This window comes from Taudactylus pleione, unplaced genomic scaffold (assembly GCF_031769625.1).
Source record: "Taudactylus pleione unplaced genomic scaffold, aTauple2 ptg000251l, whole genome shotgun sequence".
NCBI classification, from domain to species: Eukaryota; Metazoa; Chordata; class Amphibia; order Anura; family Myobatrachidae; genus Taudactylus; species Taudactylus pleione.
In genome coordinates this window covers 5736802-5760307 of record NW_028284653.1, presented here as the reverse complement: position 1 = coordinate 5760307, position 23506 = coordinate 5736802, and the positions used below count along the sequence as shown (strand labels likewise).

General features: G+C 43.1%; 1 protein-coding gene across 1 annotated transcript in view; it reads right to left on the bottom strand.

Moving 5' to 3' along the window:
- Window positions 1-2260: 2260 nt before the first annotated feature.
- Window positions 2261-23506, bottom strand: part of LOC148515262 (chloride anion exchanger-like) — an 84306-nt gene continuing 63060 nt past the window's right edge. The window contains exons 16-20 of the mRNA XM_088480252.1: window positions 10858-11097; window positions 10688-10742; window positions 8042-8187; window positions 5303-5368; window positions 2261-2284 (exon numbers count right to left, since the gene is read on the bottom strand). Coding sequence (XP_088336378.1) covers window positions 2261-2284; window positions 5303-5368; window positions 8042-8187; window positions 10688-10742; window positions 10858-11097 — 531 coding nt within the window. The remainder of the gene's footprint in view (window positions 2285-5302; window positions 5369-8041; window positions 8188-10687; window positions 10743-10857; window positions 11098-23506) is intronic.

The following is a 23506-nucleotide window of genomic DNA, read 5'->3' as shown; positions in this document are numbered from 1 at the left end:
GGAGATGCTAGGCGCAGGCTGAGTCATGTAGCTTGTTGCAGTTTGCTCCATTATTTCTGATTAACTTTATTTCTTATAGCGCTGTCACCATTCTTTTAATGTGGCTTTTTGCCTTTGTATTGAACCTCTGATTCATATTATTTATTTTTTATTTCCACCCGGAACTTGTACTTCCGCTATTTGCAGACACTGCCAGATGTAACCTGCACAGGTGGCTGCCTTGGATGGTTCTTTTTTGGGCAGGATGAACAAACACATTGATCTATTTATTCAGTGAATATCATATTACATACGTTTCAGTCACCCTTATATGTCATGCCCGATCTGCATCACTGTTTGCTGTATTTGCTATTCCCTGTTTTGTACCATGTACTTCCGCCCCACTGTATGATATGCCGGTGTGTTATACCTCCACTGAAGTGCATCCTCCATGGGCAGTATGTACTTTATCTGGATTTGTTCACACAGGGTATATCATACTGCCACACACGTGTCAGTTTTCCCATACAGTATATGCCTAGGGCCCTTGTACAGCTCATCTCCCATAGTGTAACCTTCGTAGTGCGCCCAACATGGCTGCCTCACCTGGTACACTCATGGATGGAATAAAAAATACATGGACCTGACAATTATGGTGGGACCCTACTCCTAGTGTTAGGATGCTGCAACCACCCATTTTGTGTCATCTCTTCTAGGCGTAACCTGTTCCTCCCAGAGTAATCCTATGTAGTGCGCCGAAGACGGCTGCCTCATCTGGTACCTTTGTGGGTGGAAAATATAACCCGTGGAGGTTATTTCCCAAAATGTCTGCACCAACCCTGCAATATGCTTATTGTGGTCTCAAGGTTTTGGCTGTTTTTAATTATCTCTGAAATTTTTTATTTTCTGCAACACCAAATACCATGTTTTTTGATGTTTGTAAAGTGACTGAGTCCTATGGGAGAAAAGCGCTATATAAATAAAATTATTAGTATTTTTACCTCTATGTTTGACTATGTTTCCGCCAGCCCTGCCATCCTACAACTGATGTTGGGACAGTATGACTGATATGAGGAGCAGTCTAATGGCCTTGAGTGGTCTAGCTGCTTTGGCCTGGTGGAAAATTAGAATGAAATAGAGAACATTACACATGTGAGACATCTTGTTACCTTAATTATTATACCAGCCCTGTACTATAAACAAAGTTGCAGAAAAATTGCAGAAACTTTGATTGTAATGTGTCTGGCATACAATAGTTTTTAGTTTCAGTGACTCATGTGTAATTTCCTGTTCACATAAGTGATTGAACATAAATCAATGAGTATAGTCTGGATAGAAAATTTATGTAAATCAGTGTACCTGGATTAACGTCCAAATATGACTGACCAATCAAGTTGTACATCACATTATTTAATAATTAAATGCATTATCAATAGTAGTGTTTTTAGACAACATCATATTATTCTTTATGTAACTAATAGGCTCATGAGAGCTAGAAGGCATAAATAAAGAAACTATTAAATAACATATAAATAGGCCGGATCAGTGCTGGGCTGTAGCTATTCTTGTTTGTCTATTGCATGCATCATACACATGTCTGTAGTTAATGTTACATGTGTCACACAGATATAGGAACTGAGTAACCACTGAAAGTACTATAATGAAGATTGATTGGAGTGAGCATTAATGGAACCACAAGCAGTATAGATCTAAAATAATGGTACTGAAAACACATGTAGAATGTCACACATGATCCAGGTCACAATGAGAAAAAGATCCTAGTTTAAAAATAAACACACACTTTTGACAAACAGCATATTTTGGAAGATGTTTAATATTTATATCAATGACTTACACAGGGTCATTTCTACAAGAGATCATTTACGTATATGTGCTTCAAATCAACAATTCATAAATACACATACAATTATTTGCAAGTGAATACGATAAATTACTTTTCATCCTATACCAAGAAGTTTGTAAAAAACGATAAGTATACATGATATGCTAAATTTAAAAATAATATTGTCTACTTTAACTTGAAATGTACACTGATTTTGTTTTTCATGTAAATAAATAGGTTTAAACAATGAAAATAAAGTTCATTTAAAACAGAAAAAAATGTATTCTGTAATTTCCTTAAAGTAAGGAAAACCTGTCATAGTTTCACACTGTATACAGAGATTTCTCTTGAAGTATTGCGTGAGTATTGTCTCATTTGAATAATAGTGCCTGAGTAGTTAGTCATGAGTCTCATGACAAGTATAATGTTGAATAGAACTTAGAATTTAGTTTCATGTTTCACCTAAAAAACAGAAACAACTGTCAGATTCAGAACTGTAACAAAAGAAGTTGGAAGGCATTTTTATTGTATGGACACCAAGGGGTATATTTACTAAAGGTTGATCTTAATCGATTTAAAATCGATCAAAATCGATTAACATTGATGTTGTGTTTCTGAAGCTAAGTCACACATTTACTAATACTTAAAAAAAAATTGTGTGTTAGTAAATGTGTGATTAAGCCCCAGAAACCCAACATCGATTTTAATCGATCTTGATCGATTTTAAATCTATTAAAATCGACCTTTAGTAAATATACCACCAAGTGTCCGTAACACAAAACAGGTGTAATTACAATAGTATAAAGAAAAAATGCAATATAAAAAAGGTTTTGAATAGACAGTACATGAGTAAAAACAAAGACAGGCAGCATTATGAAATAAGCTGGACAAAGTTATTATATGTAATAAAATGTTCTAATTATTTTTATAGTTACCATGCTAATATTAACTAGTCATCATTGCTAAATTGCATAATTACTAGTCATCATTGCTAAGTTGCATCATTGCTAAGTTGCAGCACCCAATAATAATATTATTATATGTAACAAAATGTTCTAATTATTTTTATAGTTACCATGCTAATATTAACTAGTCATCATTGCTAAATTGCATAATTACTAGTCATCATTGCTAAATTACATAATTACTAGTCATCATTGCTAAGTTGCATCATTGCTAAGTTGCAGCACCCAATAATAATGTTATTATATGTAATAAAATGTTCTAATTATTTTTATAGTTACCATGCTAATATTAACTAGTCATCATTGCTAAATTGCATCATTACTAGTCATCATTGCTAAGTTGCATCATTGCTAAGTTGCAGCACCCAATAATAATGTTATTATATGGAATAAAATGTTCTAATTATTTTTATAGTTACCGTGCTAATATTAATTAGTCATCATTGCTAAGTTGCATCATTGCTAAGTTGCAGCACCCAATAATAATGTTATTATATGTAATAAAATGTTCTAATTATTTTTATAGTTACCATGCTAATATTAACTAGTCATCATTGCTAAATTGCATCATTACTAGTCATCATTGCTAAGTTGCATCATTGCTAAGTTGCAGCACCCAATAATAATGTTATTATATGTAATAAAATGTTCTAATTATTTTTATAGTTACCATGCTAATATTGACTAGTCATCATTGCTAAATTGCATCATTACTAGTCATCATTGCTAAGTTGCATCATTACTAGTCATCATTGCTAAGTTGCATCATTGCTAAGTTGCAGCACCCAATAATAATGTTATTATATGTCATAAAATGTTCTAATTAGTTTTATAGTTACCATGCTAATATTGACTAGTCATCATTGCTAAGTGCCATCATTACTAGTCATCATTCCTAAGTTGCAGCACCCATCCATTTAGATGGCAAGTTTCATTACTTTGTACTTGAGCAAGTTCTCCTCAGGGGCGCTGAGAGGGGGGAGGGGGCCCGGGCTTCCTGAGGGGCCCGGCGCCGCTCCCCCTCCCTCACAGCAGCCCAGCACACAGCGTGTGCTGAGCTGCAGTGGAGACTGCTCGTGGCTGCTGAGCAGCAGCCACAGCAGTCTCCTATGCCTATGGGGGGACCGATCACACTGATCGCGCCCCCCCTGGCTTTGAGCAGGGCTGAGGGGGCCCAGAGCGCCCCCCGCCCCAGCGCGCAGCACTGCAAATATATTTTTTTCCCGGGAAGGGGGCGTGGTCATGCCTCCCACGATTAGGCCACGCCCCCTGGGCCCGCCACCAGCTCAAGTGATAATAACATTTATAAAATGACACACAAGAAGCCCTGAGATGTTAGCCAACATAACAAATCCTGAAGAACTGGTAATGATCCAATAGGCACAAAATGGCCACATGTAATTCATATAGCCAGCCTAGGCTGGTTACAAGGAATGCTGACAGCATGGGTCCCTTATAATGATCACTATATTCCAGATTGTTAAATGCAGCATTATATGTTAAGGTAGGGTAGGATGTGACATGAGATCAGAGTAATAGGCCTATTCATCAACACTAAAATAACATTATTAGGACATTTTCCTTAATTACCATTATTTTAGTATTCATGAAGATACTTAAGTCCCCCTGCGTTAATTTCCACACTCCCCATACATTAGTATGGGTATATGGAAATTATGCTATTGATCAAATTCCAAAAATTATGTATTTTCGGAATTTGATGGAGTTATTATACGCCACTGTGAGGTGGTGAATAGCAGGTGACACTTACCTGTGTCAGCGTGTACAGGTCCCCCGGTGTCTTCCTCTGGCGCTTTGGTCCCTCCTCTGGCGCAGAACACAATAAAATTTAGAAAATTTTTTTTTTTTTTTTTCTAAACTGTACTGTGGTCTGCTGGGAGAACACGTGTTAGAGCAGACACCGGAGCTGGAGGTGCTGCAGTGGGCAGGTAAGTGCGGGACATGGGGGGAGGTATGCGGAGGGGGGAGGGGGGAAGGGGGGCGGAAGGGGGGTTGGGGAGGACACACAAAATTACTGCAGCTTTAGGCAGTGCTGCGCATGCGCTGGTTTTACAGCGCATGCGCAGCACAGATTCCAGCTGCGGTGAGTTAGTGTAGAGAGGGAAAACTATCTATTTCCCAAAAAGCTGTAATCGCAAAAATGACAGCTTTTCGAAATAGATAGTTATGGAGAGGAGAAATGATGAATTCCTCCGGTAATTAGGTAGAACTCCATGTGAGTACTAAACCTAATTACCTCCATCAAATTTTAAGTTATGATGAATAGGCCCCTAAGATAGATAACTACCATCTCTCTGTGTCATGGTTCACAGGATAAAACAAACCTAGGAGTGGTGCCTCTAGCCCCCTCATGCTCCAGATTTCTAAGCGCTTCCAACTCCCATCAGGATGTCAAAAAGCACTAAATTATCATTTGTATTAAATTGTAATGCTAATTGTTTTTGTACATGCTTTTAGTGATTGCCATGCTACTTGGAAAGTAATTTCAGCTTACCTCAAGTATGCCAGTGTAGATGTTTTCTTTGTTAAATCCATTTGAAGGTAAAAGTATGGTGTTTTCCTGCATTAAGAACATAAAATAATGAAACAAACTATTATAGTAAAGTCTTAAATGAGTTTTGACCTCCTGTGATTTGAAATGTCCACTACATTTATCAAGAAAGATTTGTGGCTTATTCCCTTAAAACACCCATTTTCAGGGAGTAATCACAAATATGTAGTATCCCCTGAATACATGATAGAGGAACTGCAGCAGATATCTACAATATCTGCTGTGATCCCTCCATTCCCTCCGGCAGCTGCAACCCCTTTAGATTTTGCCATATTTACCTACTACGAAGATGGCGGTAGCCCGCTGTAGCCTATGGACTACACATCCCATAACTTCCATTGAAACCCTCCCCCGGCAATCGCCGCAGTGCATGTGTGGTCTGTAGACCATGCATGCGCTGGAGTCCTGTCACAGGAGTGAAGAGACTTCTGACGTGGTCACTTCACTCCCAACACATCGCAGAGAGGCAGGGGCATATCTATAATGGGTGCAGGGTGTGCTGTGCACACGGGCCCCTGGGTCCAGGGGGGCCCACACCACACATCCATAATTTCTAATGCTTACCACTCTGAAGTCCCGCGTCAGGTGCCGCAGCCCTCCACAAAACGACTGAAAAATGGTCGCCGTTGCCATTTTCCTGGCATGTTGCAAATGTGCAGTGGGGAAATCACCAGGAAAATGGCGGCCACTCCATTTCCCTGTGACCTGCACATGCGCAAAAGACTATGGGCACAGACTTGTGCCTGGAGTCTACTGCAGTGGTTAGTCCGCTGCCAGCCGCCGGGGAGAGAGGAGGGGACCCCGGACTTGGAATGCACACAGGCCTCCTCCTCTCTTAATATGCCTCTGCAGGGATGGGCTCCTTTTGAAGCTCCTGTCCCTACAGGTGCTTGGTAATACATTTGGCCAATATGATTGCATCCTGCAATGCGATGATGGGCGCTAATATCGCAACCAGATCACATTTCAAATGCAATCATTAATAAATGGGCCCCTAAATAATAATATGCAATTACCATTCATTCCCCCTTTCCAGATTAATCCTGTGGAGACTACTGATCTCCCAGATCAAGTCCAGGATACTGTAAGATGGATGAACCATGTTGGAGCGGTTCTATTATTCCTCCTCTATTATACTACTTTGGTCTCTACATGTTACCTGACTGGACATGCATTGACCAGATAAGCTTGGGAGTACTGTAATAGAGAAGACCATAGTACCTCATATCTGATATGCAATATTTCAAGAAACTATGTGGTATGTAGCTGTCTAAGAATCACTTTCCCCTGTGTGGAACAAGCAAGCTGTTTTGATGGTTACAATATATTTAGCTTTTGGTATGCAGGCAATTTTTAATATTACACTATATTTGTGTTTTTATTTTCATGTAATTCAACTGTATTTACAAGCCTGGTATATAAGTTGGAAATCCAAGAAGATACATCTAAACAAAGATTGATACAAGGCACTAGAGGGCGCCATTTCTCTTCATTATATAAATATATATAAAAGTGTGCACTCTGAAAGATTAATTACTAATTTGTGGTGAGAGCCAGAAAATCTATCATAAAAGTAGCAAAATGAACGGTACTCTGAAAATGTAGGCAGGTAAATAAACACTGAGGATGATTTATGTGCAATGTTTTGGGTTACCCCTAACCCTTCTTCAGGTAGTACAATTTGATTGTAATGCCTGAAGAAGGGTTAGGGGTAACCTGAAACGTTGCATATAAATAAACCTCAGTGTTTATTCACCTACATTTTTGTAGTACTGTTAATTTTGCTACTTCTACATATCTACAAATATAAATATTTGCAACCGGAATGGTTAATCATTAGTAGTGGGGATCCTCACCTATGAGTAGAAAGCAGCTACAGTATAGGTGAGTTAATCATAATATTTATTTTACTATGCCTGTCTCAAAAAGTAGAAGAAAAGGTTAAGATTTAATTTAAGTTAGGAAGAAGCTCATCATGAGGTTTGTTGCAGTTCACTTTTTTATCTACAGCTTTCACACTGCAGTGAATGAGGATTTATTTGTCCTTGACAGTGCATGTGTCTGCCAATGGTTCTCAGCATGTAAGCTTCGTCATTTTCTACTCAGCACAAGGGGTGGTTTATCAATGGGTAGAAGGCATTATTGTGTGACAGAAATGGAAATTTTCACCAGAAATAGTGTTTTGCTCTGCTCATACATTAAAGTGTAATTGCTGGGGATAACCCTGTTATCATTAGTGGTAACCCTACTATCGCCATTCATGACACCCACATGTGCTATTATAGTGGCTGGAAGCCAACGGTGATTTCCCCATGTCTTTGCATAGGGAAACCTATTTAACAATAATCATGTTTCTACTTGTAATGTTCAAACACCTCATCTATCACAGAATAGCACTAGAATAATAATATTGAAAGGATGCTTTTATAGTGAATAAAGCATCTTTTTAATGAATGAAAGCTGTAAAATATATATTTTTTAATATACGTAATTTTTTACATTTTGTTTCAACATTAATGGAATTGAAAGACCAATTACAGTTTCCTAGGCAGCCTGATGAAAAGCTAATTCCAGTTGATCAGATAGGATGATCAGTTCCTGTTCACACTACCCAGGCCCAGCTTTATGATATTTTTAAATGTAATGTTTAATCTACACATTGGCACTATTATTGAGACTTACATTTTCTAGCCCCCATTTTAATGCATGTTGCATGCTTTTTTTTTCAAGAACACGTAGAACCGCATCATGGATCGTGAGAAAAAACATTGATGTTTTAATATCATCATCAAAAAATGAACTTCGTTTCAGCTTCTCCAACACAAAGTCTATAGGATGAAAATAAGTCAGTGGTTACAACACTTTATTGCACTAAACCATTTAAATTATACTACACAAAGTATATACTGTATCTCTACAATTCTTATTTTTGATTCTTAGGAAACTGCTTTGCTGCTGAAAAAGCTTAACAGGCTATTTTCATTCAAACTGCTGGTCACAAGGACAAAGTATTGGATAACTTACACCTACTGAATTTATATGACTGGAATATGTGTTGATATATAACTCTGAAGCCGTGAGCCTGAGGGTAACATCCAGGAGTGGTGAGCTGACACCAGTCTATTTGAATATCTTGAACATAGGGACAAGTACTGTTCTGTAATTAAATCCCTCTATATGTTTGGGAAAACATGAATATTATCATTCCTTGGGCATGATTTAGTGTAAAGTGGTCACAATTGTGGCCATTTTCTGTGTACAGAAACAAATGCGGATCTCTACCTGTATTCAAAGTTGGCTGCATCTACGCGACCGCACCTCCCTCATTCATGCGCTAGTGAAAGCAGTCATCATTATCATCAGCAGCATGATTTGCACCAGCCTTATTCTTGGTCCAAGAAATACGTCTAAAGTCAGATAGATCGCTCCACATCCTCACACCTGTATAGCCCGCGATTCTGTGTACATGCCCACGGCATATTTATCCTACATGTAAACACACAGTTGCCATCCAGTTACATCCACCCAGCCCACAAGTGGATATATGACTGAGATCAGCATGACTCTAACCTCCCCCATCGGTGCCTAAACCTAACAACCCCTCCCTGAACCCTAAACCTAACCCTTCCTGGGGGGTGCCTAACCCTAACTTCCCCCCCGGTGGTGCCTAACCCTAACCCCCCCTTTCCCTAGCCTAACCTGAACCCCCCCTTTCCCTAGCCTAACACTACCAGGGGGGAACCTAACCCTATGTCCCCCCGGGAGTGCCTAAAACTAACCCTCCCCCTTGAGGCTAAGCGCTCCCGACGCCCGGCTTACCTACGTTCGGTATGCCGGGCATTGGGATTTCGGCGTGGGGCTAATGATAGGCGTCAGTATTCAGACGCCTATCTTTAGTCCCATGCCGGGCTTTCACTGTCGGGATTTCGGTGGTTGGCATTTTGACCGCTGGCATCCTGACTACATCCCCTCTGAATCAACTGTAGTTGCTTCAAGTTGCGTATGCAGACAATGACGCATGTGCACGCAAATTTGAATCAGGACCATTATAAATTATATATATATTTCTATTACTAATACATTATCTATTCAAGTGTTTTTAGTGCAATATATGATTTGTGTGAATTGGGACATAAGTTTGACTTAGAAATATGTTGTATCCTGGAAAGTGATTCAAGAGAACATAGGTCAGAAAAATAAAAATAAACTCATAATTTCCCGATCACCCGATCTACTGTATATCCAAACCACAAAATCTTACAATGCATTACTATCACTACAGTATTATAACGCAGATGGAAAGCACCAAGTTAGTAAAAGAGAGATGCAAAGAAACGTGCAAAGTTCACTAAAAACAAATTTGAAATTAAATTCCACCTTATATTGAATTGTCTGTCCTCCTACCATTCTGACCGCTCTTTCTCTGCCTCCTCTCATGACTTCACTTCACCCCCACTTCCACTAACAGTAGGTGTCCCCCAAGGTTCTGTTCTGAGACCTCTCCTATTCTCCCTCTATACATGTCTCCAGGTGAGCTCATGAGCTCTTTTGGCCTCCAATATCATCTCTATGCTGATGATACTAGGATCTACCTCTGCTCCCTTACCTATCTCCTCACTCGTATCTCCAACTGTCTCTCTGGTATTTCTTCATGGATGTCCCAATGCTTTTTTACACTTAACATGTCTAAGACTGTGCTGATCATCTTCCCACCTTTCTGCATAACCTCACCTCCCACAATTGAATTATCTACTGGCAGCACAGCCATCTCCTTTAGCCCCCAAGTGCGTTGTCTTGAAGTTATCCTTGACTCCTACCTCTACTTCAAACCAAACATTTAGGGCAGAATTCAATTGTTTCCAGCCACCTTTGCACCTGAGCTATTCAATTGTTGCTCCTGTCAGGCGCGATCAGCCACCAGCTCTCCATTTCAGCTCGCAGCCCCAGGGGGGTGCAAGCTGAAATGGGTGAAAAGTGTCCTGTTTGGGCGCCCAAATGGCACTTTTTGCAATCGTGCCCAGCTCTTTGGTTCGGGGTGGCCGATTTACGCGGCTAAACCCGACCATTTTGGGCGCATTCAGCGCGAAAAGAATTAATTGAATAGCGGTCAACGATCTCCCATCACTTTAGGCGGGAGATTCGGACCATGAAAACAATTGAATACTGCCCTTAGTATCTTTTGCAGTCCTGCTGATTCCACCTCAGAAATATTTCTAGGATAATACCCTTTATCACCCTAAAACTAAAGGATACAATTAAAATAATAATAACAATAACACTATTCTAATTATATTTATTAAGCCATTGTATTTAGAAATATCCACTTACTGTCTGCAGCAGCAATGTATGTGTCTACTTCAACTTTAAGAAATTCTTTTAAAATCTGTAATACAAAACAACTACACTGATTTGCACAGTCCTCACTCTTTAATTATTACTGCATTAATATTGCATATATAACTACGTTTTATATAAATATATTGGAAGAAAGTACTTACTCCTTTTAAAGCTTTCATGCCAGTCAAATCGATGAATGACACTGCTCCAAAGTCAAGGATTAAACTGTGGAGCTCAATCTTTGGTACTTTAATATTATGTGGAAGGTCTTCGTTCCAATCTATGACAATGGGCAGATCAGCAGTATTGACTGGTTGGTCCAGCTCTTCAATCCTGTTATTGTCCAGTTCATCTTCATCCTCAGGTTCTGGACAGTCATATGACTCACAAATTACAGCTTTCTATAGGTTGACATTTTGAGAAAATGTTTTATTTTTGCTGAGAGAAATTAACCATGTAAATAAAACAGTGTAACAAATATATATTAAATGTTTATTACAGGAAAAAAGAAGAATATTTCTGGTGCTGGAGGATGGTATAGCAACAATCTTAGTTATAACTAGGGGTGAGCGGGTTCGGATTTCTGAAATCCGAACCCCCCCGAGCCCCCCCGATCCGAGGCCGATCCGAGTCAGGCTCGACTTTTCCCGCCTGACTCGGATCTGAAATCGAGGCAAAACGTCATCATCCCGCCTTCCGGGACTCGCGGGTTTTGGATCCTATATAAGGTACCCGCGTCAGCGCCATTTTCTCACTCGGCTGTGGACAGTGAAGAGGGAGGGTGGGAGTTATGGCTGGCTGGGCTGTGTAGTGTAGTGTAGTGCAGAGTAGTGTTGTGCTGTGCTGTGCTGCGCTGTGCTGCTGTTGTCCATAGGGGCTGTGGCCACTACTTCAAAGTCCATAGGGGCTGGCTGTGTTGTGCTGTGCTGCTGTTGTTAATAGGGGCTGTGTCCACTACTTCAAAGTCCAAAGGGGCTGGCTGGACTGTGTTGTGCAGTCAGTTCTCCATAGGGGCTGTGTCCACTCCAAAGTCCTGTGCAGTGTCCCAGTCCTAAAGGGGTGCTGTAGTGTTGTCCAGGGGGTGCTCTGTCCATCAGGGGTGCTCCCCCCAAGTGCTAAAAAAATTATATTTTTTCTGTTTGTGAATTGTGTGCGCAGTAGCCGCACGTGCATCAATAAAGTAGTGCCAAGCGTGCGCCTGTGTCATAAGTAAAGGGCCGGCTGGCTTGACCGTTAAAGGGTGCTGTAACCCCCAAAGTACACTCCAGTCCAAACCAAAAAAAAAAATATTTTCTGTGTTTGTGAATTGTGTGCGCAGTAGCCGCATGTGCATCAACAAAGTAGTGCCAAGCGTGTGCCTGTGTCATAAGTAAAGGGCCGGCTGGCTTGACTGTTAAAGGGTGCTGTAACCCCCAAAGTACACTCCAGTCCAAACCAAAAAAAAAAATATTTTCTGTGTTTGTGAATAGTGGCGCAGTAGCCGCACGTGCATCAACAAAGTAGTGCCAAGCGTGCGCCTGTGTCATAAGTAAAGGGCCGGCTGGCTTGACCGTTAAAGGGTGCTGTAACCCCCAAAGTACACTCCAGTCCAAACCAAAAAAAATAATATTTTCTGTGTTTGTGAATTGTGTGCGCAGTAGCCTCACGTGCATCAACAAAGTAGTGCCAAGCGTGTGCCTGTGTCATAAGTAAAGGGCCGGCTGGCTTGATAGTTAAAGGGTGCTGTAACCCCCAAAGTACACTCCAGTCCAAACCAAAAAAATATATATTTTCTGTGTTTGTGAATTGTGTGCGCAGTAGCCGCACGTGCATCAATAAAGTAGTGCCAAGCGTGCGCCTCTGTCATAAGTAAAGGCTTGACCGTTAAAGGTTGCTGTAACCCCCAAAGTACACTCCAGTCCAAACCAAAAAAATATATATTTTCTGTGTTTGTGAATTGTGTGCGCAGTAGCCGCACGTGCATCAACAAAGTAGTGCCAAGCGTGCGCCTGTGTCATAAGTTAAGGGCTGGCTGGCTTGACTGTTAAAGGGTGCTGTAACCCCCAAAGTACACTCCAGTCCAAACCAAAAAAAAAATTTTTTTCTGTGTTTGTGAATTGTGTGCGCAGTAGCCTCACGTGCATCAACAAATTAGTGCCAAGCGTGCGCCTGTGTCATAAGTAAAGGGCCGGCTGGCTTGACCGTTAAAGGGAGCTGTAAACCCCAAAGTACACTCCAGTCCAAACCCAAAAAAAAAATATTTTCTGTGTTTGTGAATTGTGTGCGCAGTAGCCGCACGTGCATCAACAAAGTAGTGCCAAGCGTGCACCTGTGTCATAAGTAAAGGGCCGGCTGGCTTGACCATTAAAGGGTGCTGTAACCCCCAAAGTACACTCCAGTCCAAACCAAAAAAAAAAATATTTTCTGTGTTTGTGAATTGTGTGCGCAGTAGCCGCACGTGCATCAACAAAGTAGTGCCAAGCGTGCGCCTGTGTCATAAGTAAAGGGCCGGCTGGCTTGACCGATAAAGGGTGCTGTAACCCCCAAAGTACACTCCAGTCCAAACCAAATAAAATTTTTTTTTCTGTGTTTGTGAATTGTGTGCGCAGTAGCCGCACGTGCATCAACAAAGTAGTGCCAAGCGTGCGCCTGTGTCATAAGTAAAGGGCTGGCTGGCTTGACCGTTAAAGGGTGCTGTAACCCCCAAAGTACACTCCAGTCCAAACCAAAAAAAATAATATTTTCTGTGTTTGTGAATTGTGTGCGCAGTAGCCTCACGTGCATCAACAAAGTAGTGCCAAGCGTGTGCCTGTGTCATAAGTAAAGGGCCGGCTGGCTTGATCGTTAAAGGGTGCTGTAACCCCCAAAGTACACACCAGTCCAAACCAAAAAAAAATATATTTTCTGTGTTTGTGAATTGAGTGCGCAGTAGCCGCACGTGCATCAATAAAGTAGTGCCAAGCGTGCGCCTCTGTCATAAGTAAAGGCTTGACCGTTAAAGGGTGCTGTAACCCCCAAAGTACACTCCAGTCCAAACCAAAAAAATATATATTTTCTGTGTTTGTGAATTGTGTGCGCAGTAGCCTCACGTGCATCAACAAATTAGTGCCAAGCGTGCGCCTGTGTCATAAGTAAAGGGTCGGCTGGCTTGACCATTAAAGAGTGCTGTAACCCCCAAAGTACACTCCAGTCCAAACCAAAAAAATATATATTTTCTGTGTTTGTGAATTGTGTGCGCAGTAGCCGCACGTGCATCAACAAAGTAGTGCCAAGCGTGCGCCTGTGTCATAAGTTAAGGGCCGGCTGGCTTGACTGTTAAAGGGTGCTGTAACCCCCAAAGTACACTCCAGTCCAAACCAAAAAAAAAATTTTTTTCTGTGTTTGTGAATTGTGTGCGCAGTAGCCTCACGTGCATCAACAAATTAGTGCCAAGCGTGCGCCTGTGTCATAAGTAAAGGGCCGGCTGGCTTGACCGTTAAAGGGAGCTGTAAACCCCAAAGTACACTCCAGTCCAAACCCCAAAAAAAAATATTTTCTGTGTTTGTGAATTGTGTGCGCAGTAGCCGCACGTGCATCAACAAAGTAGTGCCAAGCGTGCACCTGTGTCATAAGTAAAGGGCCGGCTGGCTTGACCATTAAAGGGTGCTGTAACCCCCAAAGTACACTCCAGTCCAAACCAAAAAAAAAAATATTTTCTGTGTTTGTGAATTGTGTGCGCAGTAGCCGCACGTGCATCAACAAAGTAGTGCCAAGCGTGCGCCTGTGTCATAAGTAAAGGGCCGGCTGGCTTGACCGATAAAGGGTGCTGTAACCCCCAAAGTACACTCCAGTCCAAACCAAATAAAAATTTTTTTTCTGTGTTTGTGAATTGTGTGCGCAGTAGCCGCACGTGCATCAACAAAGTAGTGCCAAGCGTGCGCCTGTGTCATAAGTAAAGGGCTGGCTGGCTTGACCGTTAAAGGGTGCTGTAACCCCCAAAGTACACTCCAGTCCAAACCAAAAAAAATAATATTTTCTGTGTTTGTGAATTGTGTGCGCAGTAGCCTCACGTGCATCAACAAAGTAGTGCCAAGCGTGTGCCTGTGTCATAAGTAAAGGGCCGGCTGGCTTGATCGTTAAAGGGTGCTGTAACCCCCAAAGTACACACCAGTCCAAACCAAAAAAAAATATATTTTCTGTGTTTGTGAATTGAGTGCGCAGTAGCCGCACGTGCATCAATAAAGTAGTGCCAAGCGTGCGCCTCTGTCATAAGTAAAGGCTTGACCGTTAAAGGGTGCTGTAATCCCCAAAGTACACTCCAGTCCAAACCAAAAAAATATATATTTTCTGTGTTTGTGAATTGTGTGCGCAGTAGCCTCACGTGCATCAACAAATTAGTGCCAAGCGTGCGCCTGTGTCATAAGTAAAGGGTCGGCTGGCTTGACCATTAAAGAGTGCTGTAACCCCCAAAGTACACTCCAGTCCAAACCAAAAAAAAATTTTTTTTCTGTGTTTGTGAATTGTGTGCGCAGTAGCCTCACGTGCATCAACAAATTAGTGCCAAGCGTGCGCCTGTGTCATAAGTAAAGGGCCGGCTGGCTTGACCGTTAAAGAGTGCTGTAACCCCCAAAGTACCCTCCAGTCCAAACCAAAAAAAATATAAATTTTCTGTGTTTGTGAATTGTGTGCACAGTAGCCTCATGTGCATCAACAAAGTAGTGCCAAGCGTGCGCCTGTGTCATAAGTAAAGGGCCGGCTGGCTTGACTGTTAAAGGGTGCTGTAACGCCCAAAGTACACTCCAGTCCAAACCAAAAAAAAAAAAAAATTTCTGTGTTTGTGAATTGTGTGCGCAGTAGCCGCATGTGCATCAACAAAGTAGTGCCAAGCGTGCGCCTGTGTCATAAGTAAAGGGCCGGCAGCCTTGACCGTTAAAGGGTGCTGTAACCCCCAAAGTACACTCCAGTCCAAACCAAAAAAAAAAATATTTTCTGTGTTTGTGAATTGTGTGCGCAGTAGCCGCACGTGCATCAACAAAGTAGTGCCAAGCGTGCGCCTGTTTCATAAGTAAAGGGCCAGCTGGCTTGACCGTTAAAGGGTGCTGTAACCCCCAAAGTACACTCCAGTCCAAACCAAACAAAAAATATTTTCTGTGTTTGTGAATTGTGTGCGCAGTAGCCGCACGTGCATCAACAAAGTAGTGCCAAGCGTGCGCCTGTGTCATAAGTAAAGGGCCGGCTGGCTTGACCGTTAAAGGGGGGTGTAAACACCAAAGTACACTCCAGTCCAAACCAAAAAAAAAATATTTTCTGTGTTTGTGAATTGTGTGCGCAGTAGCCGCACATGCATCAACAAAGTAGTGCCAAGCGTGCACCTGTGTCATAAGTAAAGGGCCGGCTGGCTTGACCATTAAAGGGTGCTGTAACCCCCAAAGTACACTCCAGTCCAAACCCAAAAAAAAAATATTTTCTGTGTTTGTGAATTGTGTGCGCAGTAGCCGCACGTGCATCAACAAAGTAGTGCCAAGCGTGCGCCTGTGTCATAAGTAAAGGGCCGGCTGGCTTGACCGTTAAAGGGTGCTATAACCCCCAAAGTACACTCCAGTCGAAACCAAAAATTTTTTTTTTTTCTGTGTTTGTGAATTGTGTGCGCAGTAGCCGCACGTGCATCAACAAAGTAGTGCCAAGCGTGCGCCTGTGTCATAAGTAAAGGGCCGGCTGGCTTGACCATTAAAGGGTGCTGTAACCCCCAAAGTACACTCCAGTCCAAACCAAAAAAAAAATATTTTCTGTGTTTGTGACTTGTGTGCGCAGTAGCAGCACGTGCATCAACAAAGTAGTGCCAAGCGTGCGCCTGTGTCATAAGTAAAGGGCCGGCTGGCTTGACCGTTAAAGGGTGCTGTAACCCCCAAAGTACACTCCAGTCCAAACCAAAAAAATATATATTTTCTGTGTTTGTGAATTGTGTGCGCAGTAGCCGCACGTGCATCAACAAAGTAGTGCCAAGCGTGCGCCTGTGTCATAAGTAAAGGGCCGGCTGGCTTGACCATTAAAGGGTGCTGTAACCCCCAAAGAACACTCCAGTCCAAACCAAAAAAAAAATATTTTCTGTGTTTGTGAATTGTGTGCGCAGTAGCAGCACGTGCATCAACAAAGTAGTGCCAAGCGTGCGCCTGTGTCATAAGTAAAGGGCCGGCTGGCTTGACCGTTAAAGGGTGCTGTAACCCCCAAAGTACACTCCAGTCCAAACCAAAAAAATATATATTTTCTGTGTTTGTGAATTGTGTGCGCAGTAGCCGCACGTGCATCAACAAAGTAGTGCCAAGCGTGCGCCTGTGTCATAAGTAAAGGGCCGGCTGGCTTGACCATTAAAGGGTGCTGTAACCCCCAAAGTACACTCCAGTCCAAACCAAAAAAAAAATATTTTCTGTGTTTGTGAATTGTGTGCGCAGTAGCAGCACGTGCATCAACAAAGTAGTGCCAAGCGTGCGCCTGTTTCATAAGTAAAGGGCCAGCTAGCTTGACCATTAAAGGGTGCTGTAACCCCCAAAGTACACTCCAGTCCAAACCAAAAAAAAAAATATTTTCTGTTTGTGAATTGTGTGAGCAGTAGCCGCACGTGCATCAACAAAGTAGTGCCAAGCATGCGCCTGTGTCATAGGTAAAGGGCCGGCTGGCATGACCGTTAAAGGGTGCTGTAACCCCCAAAGTACACTCCAGTCCAAAACAAACAAAAAATTTTTTTCTGTGTTTGTGAATTGTGTGCGCAGTAGCCGCACGTGCATCAACAAAGTAGTGTCAAGCGTGAGCCTGTGTCATAATTAAAGGGCCGGCTGGCTTGACCATTAAAGGGTGCTGTAACCCCCAAAGTACACTCCAGTCCAAACCAAAAAAATATATATTTTCTGTGTTTGTGAATTGTGTGCGCAGTAGCCGCACGTGCATCAATAAAGTAGTGCCAAGCGTGCGCCTGTGTCATAAGTAAAGGGCCGGCTGGCTTGACCGTTAAAGGGTGCCGTAACCCCCAAAGTACACTCCAGTCCAAACCAAAAAAAAATATATTTTCTGTGTTTGTGAATTGTGTGCGCAGTAGCCTCATGTGCATCAACAAAGTAGTGCCAAGCGTGCGCCTGTGTCATAAGTAAAGGGCCGGCTGGCTTGACCGTTAAAGGGTGCTGTAACCCCCAAAGTACACTCCAGTCCAAACCAAAAAAAAAATATTTTCTGTGTTTGTGAATTGTGTGCGCAGTAGCCGCACGTGCATCAACAAAGTAGTGCCAAGCGTGCGCCTGTGTCATAAGTAAAGGGCCGGCTGGCTTGACCGTTAAAGGGTGCTGTAACCCCCAAAGTACAGTCCAGTCCAAACCAAAAAAATATATATGTTCTGTGTTTGTGAATTGTGTGCGCAGTAGCCGCACGTGCATCAACAAAGTAGTGCAAAGCGTGCGCCTGTGTCATAAGTAAAGGGCCGGCTGGCTTGACCGTTAAAGGGTGCTGTATCCCCCAAAGTACACTCCAGTCCAAAGCAAAAAAATATATATTTTCTGTGTTTGTAAATTGTGTGCGCAGTAGCTGCACGTGCATCAATAAAGTAGTGCCAAGCGTGCGCCTCTGTCATAAGTAAAGGCTTGACCGTTAAAGGGTGCTGTAACCCCCAAAGTACACTCCAGTCCAAACCAAAAAAATATATATTTTCTGTGTTTGTGAATTGTGTGCGCAGTAGCCGCACATGCATCAACAAAGTTGTGCCAAGCGTGCGCCTGTGTCATAAGTTAAGGGCCGGCTGGCTTGACTGTTAAAGGGTGCTGTAACCCCCAAAGTACACTCCAGTCCAAACCAAAAAAAAAATTTTTTTCTGTGTTTGTGAATTGTGTGCGCAGTAGCCGCACGTGCATCAACAAATTAGTGCCAAGCGTGCACCTGTGTCATAAGTAAAGGGCCGGCTGGCTTGACCGTTAAAGAGTGCTGTAACCCCCAAAGTAAACTTCAGTCCAAACCAAAAAAAAATATATTTTCTGTGTTTGTGAATTGTGTGCGCAGTAGCCGCACGTGCATCAATAAAGTAGTGCCAAGCGTGCGCCTGTGTCATAAGTAAAGGGCCGGCTGGCTTGACCGTTAAAGGGTGCTGTAACCCCCAAAGTACACTCCAGTCCAAACCAAAAAATTTTTTTTTTCTGTGTTTGTGAATTGTGTGCGCAGTAGCCGCACGTGCATCAACAAAGTAGTGCCAAGCGTGCGCCTGTGTCATAAGTAAAGGGCCGGCTGGCTTGACCGTTAAAGGGTGCTGTAACCCCCAAAGTACACTCCAGTCCAAACCAAAAAAAAAAATATTTTCTGTGTTTGTGAATTGTGTGCGCAGTAGCCTCATGTGCATCAACAAAGTAGTGCCAAGCGTGCGCCTGTGTCATAAGTAAAGGGCCGGCTGGCTTGACCATTAAAGGGTGCTGTAACCCCCAAAGTACACTCCAGTCCAAACCAAAAAAAAAATATTTTCTGTGTTTGTGAATTGTGTGCGCAGTAGCCGCACGTGCATCAACAAAGTATTGCCAAGCGTGCGCCTGTGTCATAAGAAGAGGGCCGGCTGGCTTGACCGTTAAGGGGTGCTGTAACCCCCAAAGTACACTCCAGTCCAAACCAAAAAAAAAAATATTTTCTGTTTGTGAATTGTGTGCGCAGTAGCCGCACGTGCATCAACAAAGTAGTGCCAAGCGTGCGCCTGTGTCATCAGTAAAGGGCCGGCTGGCATGACCGTTAAAGGGTGCTGTAACCCCGAAAGTACACTCCAGTCCAAACCAAAAAAAAAATATTTTCTGTGTTTGTGAATTGTGTGTGCAGTAGCCGCACGTGCATCAACAAAGTAGTGCCAAGCGTGCGCCTGTGTCATAAGTAAAGGGCCGGCTGGCTTGACCGTTAAAGGGTGCTGTAACCCCCAAAGTACAGTCCAGTCCAAACCAAAAAAATATATATGTTCTGTGTTTGTGAATTGTGTGCGCAGTAGCCGCACGTGCATCAACAAAGTAGTGCAAAGCGTGCGCCTGTGTCATAAGTAAAGGGCCGGCTGGCTTGACCGTTAAAGGGTGCTGTATCCCCCAAAGTACACTCCAGTCCAAACCAAAAAAATATATATTTTCTGTGTTTGTAAATTGTGTGCGCAGTAGCCGCACGTGCATCAATAAAGTAGTGCCAAGTGTGCGCCTCTGTCATAAGTAAAGGCTTGACCGTTAAAGGGTGCTGTAACCCCCAAAGTACACTCCAGTCCAAACCAAAAAAATATATATTTTCTGTGTTTGTGAATTGTGTGCGCAGTAGCCGCACATGCATCAACAAAGTAGTGCCAAGCGTGCGCCTGTGTCATAAGTTAAGGGCCGGCTGGCTTGACTGTTAAAGGGTGCTGTAACCCCCAAAGTACACTCCAGTCCAAACCAAAAAAAAATTTTTTTTCTGTGTTTGTGAATTGTGTGCGCAGTAGCCGCACGTGCATCAACAAATTAGTGCCAAGCGTGCACCTGTGTCATAAGTAAAGGGCCGGCTGGCTTGACCGTTAAAGAGTGCTGTAACCCCCAAAGTACACTCCAGTCCAAACCAAAAAAAAAAATATTTTCTGTGTTTGTGAATTGTGTGCGCAGTAGCCGCACGTGCATCAATAAAGTAGTGCCAAGCGTGCGCCTGTGTCATAAGTAAAGGGCCGGCTGGCTTGACCGTTAAAGGGTGCTGTAACCCCCAAAGTACACTCCAGTCCAAACCAAAAAATTTTTTTTTTCTGTGTTTGTGAATTGTGTGCGCAGTAGCCGCACGTGCATCAACAAAGTAGTGCCAAGCGTGCGCCTGTGTCATAAGTAAAGGGCCGGCTGGCTTGACCGTTAAAGGGTGCTGTAACCCCCAAAGTACACTCCAGTCCAAACCAAAAAAAAAAATATTTTCTGTGTTTGTGAATTGTGTGCGCAGTAGCCTCATGTGCATCAACAAAGTAGTGCCAAGCGTGCGCCTGTGTCATAAGTAAAGGGCCGGCTGGCTTGACCGTTAAAGGGTGCTGTAACCCCCAAGTACATTCCAGTCCAAACCAAAAAAAAAATATTTTCTGTGTTTGTGAATTGTGTGCGCAGTAGCCGCACGTGCATCAACAAAGTATTGCCAAGCGTGCGCCTGTGTCATAAGAAGAGGGCCGGCTGGCTTGACCGTTAAAGGGTGCTGTAACCCCCAAAGTACACTCCAGTCCAAACCAAAAAAATATATATTTTCTGTGTTTGTGAATTGTGTGCGCAGTAGCCGCACGTGCATCAATAAAGTAGTGCCAAGTGTGCGCCTCTGTCATAAGTAAAGGCTTGACCGTTAAAGGGTGCTGTAACCCCCAAAGTACACTCCAGTCCAAACCAAAAAAATATATATTTTCTGTGTTTGTGAATTGTGTGCGCAGTAGCCGCACATGCATCAACAAAGTAGTGCCAAGCGTGCGCCTGTGTCATAAGTTAAGGGCCGGCTGGCTTGACTGTTAAAGGGTGCTGTAACCCCCAAAGTACACTCCAGTCCAAACCAAAAAAAAATTTTTTTTCTGTGTTTGTGAATTGTGTGCGCAGTAGCCGCACGTGCATCAACAAATTAGTGCCAAGCGTGCACCTGTGTCATAAGTAAAGGGCCGGCTGGCTTGACCGTTAAAGAGTGCTGTAACCCCCAATGTACACTCCAGTCCAAACCAAAAAAAAAAATATTTTCTGTGTTTGTGAATTGTGTGCGCAGTAGCCGCACGTGCATCAATAAAGTAGTGCCAAGCGTGCGCCTGTGTCATAAGTAAAGGGCCGGCTGGCTTGACCGTTAAAGGGTGCTGTAACCCCCAAAGTACACTCCAGTCCAAACCAAAAAATTTTTTTTTTCTGTGTTTGTGAATTGTGTGCGCAGTAGCCGCACGTGCATCAACAAAGTAGTGCCAAGCGTGCGCCTGTGTCATAAGTAAAGGGCCGGCTGGCTTGACCGTTAAAGGGTGCTGTAACCCCCAAAGTACACTCCAGTCCAAACCAAAAAAAAAAATATTTTCTGTGTTTGTGAATTGTGTGCGCAGTAGCCTCATGTGCATCAACAAAGTAGTGCCAAGCGTGCGCCTGTGTCATAAGTAAAGGGCCGGCTGGCTTGACCGTTAAAGGGTGCTGTAACCCCCAAGTACATTCCAGTCCAAACCAAAAAAAAAATATTTTCTGTGTTTGTGAATTGTGTGCGCAGTAGCCGCACGTGCATCAACAAAGTATTGCCAAGCGTGCGCCTGTGTCATAAGAAGAGGGCTGGCTGGCTTGACCGTTAAAGGGTGCTGTAACCCCCAAAGTACACTCCAGTCCAAACCAAAAAAATATATATTTTCTGTGTTTGTGAATTGTGTGCGCAGTAGCCGCACGTGCATCAATAAAGTAGTGCCAAGTGTGCGCCTCTGTCATAAGTAAAGGCTTGACCGTTAAAGGGTGCTGTAACCCCCAAAGTACACTCCAGTCCAAACCAAAAAAATATATATTTTCTGTGTTTGTGAATTGTGTGCGCAGTAGCCGCACATGCATCAACAAAGTAGTGCCAAGCGTGCGCCTGTGTCATAAGTTAAGGGCTGGCTGGCTGGCTTGACTGTTAAAGGGTGCTGTAACCCCCAAAGTACACTCCTGTCCAAACCAAAAAAAATATTTTTTTCTGTGTTTGTGAATTGTGTGCGCAGTAGCCGCACGTGCATCAACAAATTAGTGCCAAGCGTGCACCTGTGTCATAAGTAAAGGGCTGGCTGGCTTGACCGTTAAAGAGTGCTGTAACCCCCAAAGTACACTCCAGTCCAAACCAAAAAAAAAAATATTTTCTGTGTTTGTGAATTGTGTGCGCAGTAGCCGCACGTGCATCAACAAAGTAGTGCCAAGCGTGCGCCTGTGTCATAAGTAAAGGGCCGGCTGGCTTGACCGTTAAAGAGTGCTGTAACCACCAAAGTACACTCCAGTCCAAACCAAAAAAAAAATATTTTCTGTGTTTGTGAATTGTGTGCGCAGTAGCCGCACGTGCATCAACAAAGTAGTGCCAAGCGTGCGCCTGTGTCATAAGTAAAGGGCCTGCTGGCTTGACCGTTAAAGGGTGCTGTAAACCCCAAAGTACACTCGAGTCCAAACAAAAAAAGTATATATTTTCTGTGTTTGTGAATTGTGTGCGCAGTAGCCGCACGTGCATCAACAAAGTAGTGCCAAGCGTGCGCCTGTGTCATAAGTAAAGGGCCGGCTGGCTTGACCGTTAAAGGGTGCTGTAACCCCCAAAGTACACTCCAGTCCAACCAAAAAAAAATATATTTTCTGTGTTTGTGAATTGTGTGCGCAGTAGCCGCACGTGCATCAACAAAGTAGTGCCAAGCGTGCGCCTGTGTCATAAGTAAAGGGCCGGCTGGCTTGACCGTTAAAGGGTGCTGTAACCCCCAAAGTACACTCCAGTGCAAACCAAAAAAATATATATTTTCTGTGTTTGTGAATTGTGTGCGCAGTAGCCGCACGTGCATCAACAAAGTAGTGCCAAGCGTGCGCCTGTGTCATAAGTAAAGGGCCGGCTGGCTTGACCGTTAAAGGGTGCTGTAACCCCCAAAGTACACTCCAGTCCAAACCAAAAAAAATAATATTTTCTGTGTTTGTGAATTGTGTGCGCAGTAGCCGCACGTGCATCAACAAAGTAGTGCCAAGCGTGCACCTGTTTCATAAGTAAAGGGCCGGCTGGCTTGACCGTTAAAGGGTGCTGTAACCCCCAAAGTACACTCCAGTCCAAACCAAAAAAAAAATATTTTCTGTGTTTGTGAATTGTGTGCGCAGTAGCCGCACGTGCATCAACAAAGTAGTGCCAAGCGTGCGCCTGTGTCATAAG